Source organism: Sinocyclocheilus rhinocerous, unplaced genomic scaffold (genome assembly GCF_001515625.1).
Source record: "Sinocyclocheilus rhinocerous isolate Xijiao unplaced genomic scaffold, SAMN03320098_v1.1 scaffold2695, whole genome shotgun sequence".
NCBI classification, from domain to species: Eukaryota; Metazoa; Chordata; class Actinopteri; order Cypriniformes; family Cyprinidae; genus Sinocyclocheilus; species Sinocyclocheilus rhinocerous.
In genome coordinates, this window is record NW_015637529.1 from 290,664 (window position 1) to 297,140 (window position 6,477).

The window sequence follows — 6,477 nt, forward strand, 5'->3', positions numbered from 1 at the left end:
AGTGAAAACAGTCTAAAACAGTTCTAAACAAATATGTTGTTGGATTTTGATGTGAGAGAACAATAGGAGATGGACTTTTTCTCTGGACGAATAGTTATTTTGGATTACGGGCTCATATTTTGGTCAGAAGCATTGGTTTAAGGTTAAAATGCCTTGATGGATTTGTTTCTTACAAACAATGCAGTGTTTCACTTCACAAGACATAAATTGATGCCTCAATCTAGGACTGGGCCAGAATATTCGATTATTCGAATATTCGTTCGGTGGGTTGGCATTCGATTTTCAATTTTGATGCTCAATGCAGCGTGCCGAACAACAGTCGCATCACAGATCAGATTTCATTTCTCCAGTGAGGAGAGTGAGTAGAGTTGACTGACAAGAAGAGTGGGGTGAGACAGACAAGACAATGGCAGATGATTTAGTTTCGAAACGAAATGCAAAAGCGCCTGTTTGGCAGTATTTTGGATTTTGAAAAGCCTGTTGACTTTTGCCGTTTATCTAAGGTGATTTTGGAAGTTTTTTTTTAAACATTCGTTTCTTATTTAATTGGTTCCACAGTGTTTGCTGATTTTTACTTTATTTAAACTTTGTGTCATTTATTTATTTTATTTGACATCAAGGTGTATGCCGTGCCTCCAAGCTTTCTTATTCGTTTTGCTAATAAACTTTCTATGTTTCTTATTTATTTGGTTATATATTATACATGTTTACTTATTTCCAGTTTTGTATACCTATTTAAACTTTATGTAAGTTATTTGTTATTTTATATTATGCATAGCCTGCCCTATAACATGGTGTATTTTTGTTTGTTTTGTTAATAAAATTCTATGTTTTATATATACGCTAAAGTGAGTTTGACGTTGTATTTTGTTGTTGCATTCAAGCAATTGACGCCGAATTGCCGCTAATTCGATTTTAAGCTATTTAAAAGCAAAAGAAAGCGAGGAAAAGAGGGAAAATTCAAACAAACTAAAAACCAACAATTGCTTTATGCCGAATTGCCGCTATTTGAAAGTGAAAGTAAAATGCGCACTCCGCTTTTGCAAGCTATATAAAAGCGAAGGAAAAGAGGAAACGCCCCTGCCCCCACGGTGATGTCACACGTCGATTCACCAGTGGGAAAATTTCCTCACCGTCACAACCCTATTCTTGACATAATAAAAATGCAAACAGACAGACAGACACACAGAGATTCCTGCCTTTAATAGAGAGAAGAATATGTTCAGCCCCCTCCCTCCGAAACTTCGAATATTCGGTGTTGATTACTACCGAAGCTTCGAAGCTCAAAAAATGGTATTCGGACCAGCCCTACCTCAATCTGGCGGCACCCATTCACTGCAGCGTTTCCATTGGTGAGCAAGTGATATAAGGCTAAATTTTTCAAGATCTGTTCCGATGAAGAAACAAACTCATCTTGGATGTCCTGAGGATGAGTACATTTTCCAGCAATTTTTAATTTTTAGTGAACTATTTCTTTAATATAGCACAGTGACTAAGATGTATTTCCTGTTTCTCAGCTCACCTTGATGCCAAGAAAGCTGGAGACCTTTCAACTCTGTTTGATGTGGGAGGCATTGTTGGTATGTAGATTTATCAGTCCTGTTTTTTTTTAATGTTTAGTATTTGGGGTGGGCATTAATAGTTGATATACACATCTGTGACCACTCATCGGTTGCTTTCTTTAATAATGAAAGAAATTGTGACGTGTCATCATAAAACCCCTATACTAACAAGTTCTTCCTAATCTTGACTTGTTTGAGACACGTCCTACCTTGTATTTTCATATTAATCCATGTTTCTTTATCACGCAAATATTTAAATGGCGTAAAACTGTTTGTCCACTGCTAACCAAGCAAAACTATCTACTGTTATCAACACTACTATTCATAGGTTTGGCTTTAATACAATTTTTTTAGTATTTTATTCAGTAAGGATGTATTCAATTGAGCAAAAGTGACAGTAAAGACATTTATAATATTACAAAAGATGGTAGTCTGTGACAATCAAACTCGTTTGTCTACCTCATGTTTACATAGAAGTGCTATGATAAAGCAGTGCAGAGTAATGCAAAATCAAATCACGACCCTTAAGTATTTCTGTGTTTGTGTGTGTGTGTGTAGGAGGGATCCTGGCTGGAGTGCTCTCTGATAAGTTGGGAAAGAGGGCCACCACTTGTGCTGTGATGCTTCTGCTGGCTGCGCCCACAGTATGTCATTCTGCTGATCAAATACAGGAAGCTTGTGCATTTAAAGGCTCTTTGCTGTGTCACCATTGACAGTGGTTTGTGTATGTGTGTGTGTTTTTAATAGCTCTACGGCTTCTCTATGATGAGTCAGTTTGGCTTTGGTCCCACTATTGGTAAGACATCCAATCCTAATGTTGCCTTTCAGCGTTACATAAGAGCTTTTGACCGCCATTGCTTTGATTCAAATGAGAGAACTAATGAGATTAACAGTGGACAGCTGATGCCAACTTTTATGTGTTGTTATATTCTTATTCTTAGTAATTATATGGTCTGATGTTTGTATGTTATTTGCTATGAAGGCATGCTGCTGGTGTGTGGTGGTTTAGTCAACGGACCGTACTCTCTCATCACAACCGCTGTCTCTGCTGACTTGGTGAGTGTTTGTCTGCCTTTTATCAGGTCTAGTGTGTGTTTGCGCTATCATAAGCTTATTCTTCTGTCAGATGCTGTTTTTCTCTGATGTATTATTTGATATTTTTAGGGCACACACAAGAGTCTGAAGGGCAATGCTAGGGCTCTGTCTACAGTGACAGCTATTATAGACGGCACTGGATCTGTTGGTAAGAGCGTTATAATTCTCATATCTCCTGACACTCATTGAGGTTTTATTGTGGCGCTGTGTAATGCAGAGCTGAGAGGGGTCACTCTTGCACCTTTCATCTTCTGCAGGTGCTGCTGTGGGACCTTTGTTGGCAGGGCTGCTGTCAGCACGAGGCTGGGATCAGGTCTTTTACATGCTCATGACTGCAGACTTTTTAGCACTGCTGGTGAGTTGAAATAGATGCCGACTGCATTATTGTTTATTGTATGTTTCTTAGTTTTTTTCCCCCAAAAAACCTATATGCAGCTTTTCCCATACAGATCCTAGAGACTATTAAAGGGATAGTTCACCCAAAAATGAAAATTCTGTCATTAATTACTCACCCTCATGTCGTTCCAAACCCGTAAGACCTTCGTTCATCTTCGGAACACAAATTAAGATATTTTTGATGAATTCTGAGAGCTCTCTGACCCTGCATAGACAGCAAGGTTACCACCACTTTGAATAAAGTCGTTATTTTTGTTTTCTTTGCACACAATAAGTATTCTTGTAGCTTCGTAAAATTACAGTTGAACCCCTGATGTCACATGGATTATTTTACCGATCTCCTTGCTACGTTTCTGGACCTTGATCATGGTAGTAACCTTGATGTCTATGGGAGGGTCAGAGAGCTCTTGGATTTAATCAAAAATATCTTTAATTTGTGTTCTGAAGATGAACGAAGGTCTTACGGGTTTGGAATGACATGAGGGTGAGTAATTAATGACAGAATTTTCATTTTTGGGTGAACTATCCCTTTAAGCTCCTAAAAGAATAAAAAAACACCATAAAAGTAGTCCATCCACCTTATGTACATTTCAAGACTTCTGAAGCCATACAATCTTATACAGGCTGAAATTTCAGTCGTTTTTCTCAGACCATTTTCTCAAATCTTATTCTCCGTCCTGCATTTTCAAATGATTTACATTTTGGTCTGTTTCTCACACATAGTTAGTATTAGTATCTAGTTTCAGAAGACTTCCAGACAAGTGCTTCTCAACCAGGAATCTGGGACCCACTAGGGGGCCTCAACACACTTCTAAAGGACTTCTAAAACAAGCTTTAGATAACCCAAAGTAGCTAAAAATATAGATTTAGAATGACACATTTCTTATTTTATTTGTTCGCTTAACAGCTGCCATTATTATTTATAGAAACAGGATTCTCATGGTCATATGATGGAATTTTTAAAGTGTGATTTGATGGAATTTTAAACGTTTGATTTCTATACTGTATACATTTTTTAAAATATATAATGAATATAAATGTTCTAGTTATGTTAAGTTCTTTTGTGGATTCAAATTCATTTCAGAAACCCACAAATCACAAAGGACTAGGAAAGACGTACATTTATTAGTAATAAAAACCCAGAAGAACATTCAGTTATTAAAACTTCTAGAATTGAAAATGAGCAGCTTTGTCAATACAACAGAAGTACCAGATATATCTTATTCGTAATGCTTATGGGGTTTTGGGCCTTTTTGGAGCTGGACAGAAGCTACTACTATTAATTGTAGTATGGGAACATAGAATAGAAACTAGTTTTACTTCCCCATAGGGAAACAGGTTTTGCGGTGAATACAGTTTAACAACACAGTGTACATTTAAGACAAGCGATAAATTAACTAAAGATTTCACACAGTTATTACAAAAAGACAAATTGTTTGTATGTTCTTCAGCTTTTACTGAGACTTGTGATGAAGGAGCATCGCTCTCATAGGAACCGGCCAGGAGTTGCTGTCGAGTGAGTGCTGTTTTGTTCTTGTTCTTTAGTTACACTTACAAATCAATGGCCAGAAGAGTCAGGGGACTACTTAACTTTTATAAATACAGTTTTGACGATACAAGTCTATTTTTCTGTTCCTTTCTAGACTGAAGGAACATTGAGCACTTTGCACCGGATATAAATGTTCATCTCTGACCACTTCCTACCCTGGACCAAAACTTGACTGAAACCTGTGCTTAGTCCTCTGTTTTAGAAAATGGACTGTGCACAGAGACATTTTATTCCTTTTTTCAGATGAGAAATCATCAGTTTAGGGCGAAGCGACTTGTCTTTAGTTCATCAGTCTGGACCTGCAGCTCTGCCTGGGTTTGTCCTTTGGTTGTACCCAAACAAATGAACATGACTCAATGTGAGATCAAGCCTAAATATCCCTCCAGTTAAATAATGCACAATTGCACAACCAAAAGTAGCCTCCCTTTGCTGCTAACAAGGGGAATTTAAAATAAATGCAGTATAATTTCTACTTCTAGTTCCCTGCCGGGCACACAGCGCCTTCATTAAACACGCAGAACAAATGTTCCCGTAGATAGTTCATAAATCCACTCTTGCATGAATTGTCACATCGAATTGAACACGGCAATTTATGTAAGAATGATTTACACTGAAATTTGTTCTGCTCGTGTTTCATAAACGAGGCCCGTAGAACGCATAGCCGATGGTCAGTTTATGTATATAATATATGCCTTTCTATAAACCAAAGCCAATCTTGTTAGTTGTTGAGAAATTGTATGTTATATTTGGACTGTTTTCTGTGTCTTTCTGTGGTGACGTTGACGGTTCTTATCCTGTGTTTGTATATAGGGGATCCACTAGCCAATTATGACAAATTATTTTCTTTTATTTAATTTCATATTTATTTATTTTTTCACTGCTGGCCTGTGACTTAATGAATAAACATTGTGTTTTGAGTCGGTATGAATGGAGGTTAGCATTAGTTTTTATCTAACCACTATTTACTATACATTCATATACAAACAGAGTTCAAGCTGTTCTATATTAACAATAGAAGATATATAAACATCATGATTTGTTTTCTCTGTAGGATGCAGTATTAGAATTTCTAATACTGTTTCTATTTCCAGGTTTAAAATGTTCACACTAAGCTCAGTCTGTACAATTTAAATCTGTGAGCAAACCCAAAGCGTCTCCTTGACTGTAATTGTATGTGCGCATTTAGGACCCGCACCTGCCTCTGCAGCTATAAATATTTAAAGTGTCTATTTGAATGTTCAGGTTACTGTAGGATTGTGTCGTTCTGCAGAGCTAGAGGCACATGTAGATGTCTGGACCTCTTATGTAATCATACGTGTAGCACGTGTGCATTTGCCCTTATAGGACGACGTAATCTAGGTAAATGAATGTATCTGTATAATTTATGGGTAGAACCCTGGTGTAATGAGAGAACATACATTGTGCCTTCTTTCTATTTGTGTTTTTGTATAGGGATACGTCTTTGGAGTGTTCATTTTTAAGTTATTATCAGCACCTTTACAGACTCCTGGTACAAATAGAGGTTTGGGAATTAGCTGTACTGTGTTGCTGTGTGTACAAAGAGGACATTTTGAATAAAGCAAATACAAAAGACAACCCATCTTCCTCATTTTGTCACAGTGCAAGCTATGTGCTTTAAGATTTTTTTATTTTTATTATTATATACATTATAATAATTTTATACACACACAGGTTCATGAATGCATAATGGACCCTTTTCACAAGATTGTGATTTAACGGTTTAACGGTCATCAGCATCGTAAATCCTCGAAAGTTTTTCATATTTGTATTTTTTTTTTAAATGTATGTACATTTATAACACTATTCTTTGTATTATATCCCCTTTGCATAAAATTACAAAAAAAAAAAAACAGT

The 6,477-nt window shown here is 36.7% G+C and overlaps 1 protein-coding gene across 1 annotated transcript in view; it reads left to right on the top strand.

The window, feature by feature from the left end:
• Positions 1–6,195, top strand: part of slc37a1 (solute carrier family 37 member 1) — a 16,741-nt gene extending 10,546 nt beyond the window's left edge. Inside the window, exons 10-17 of the mRNA XM_016563903.1 lie at positions 1,518–1,580; positions 2,121–2,206; positions 2,310–2,358; positions 2,545–2,618; positions 2,727–2,805; positions 2,915–3,012; positions 4,505–4,569; positions 4,697–6,195. Of these exons, the coding sequence (XP_016419389.1) occupies positions 1,518–1,580; positions 2,121–2,206; positions 2,310–2,358; positions 2,545–2,618; positions 2,727–2,805; positions 2,915–3,012; positions 4,505–4,569; positions 4,697–4,712 (530 nt within the window). The 3' untranslated portion in view covers positions 4,713–6,195. The remainder of the gene's footprint in view (positions 1–1,517; positions 1,581–2,120; positions 2,207–2,309; positions 2,359–2,544; positions 2,619–2,726; positions 2,806–2,914; positions 3,013–4,504; positions 4,570–4,696) is intronic.
• Positions 6,196–6,477: the final 282 nt, after the last annotated feature.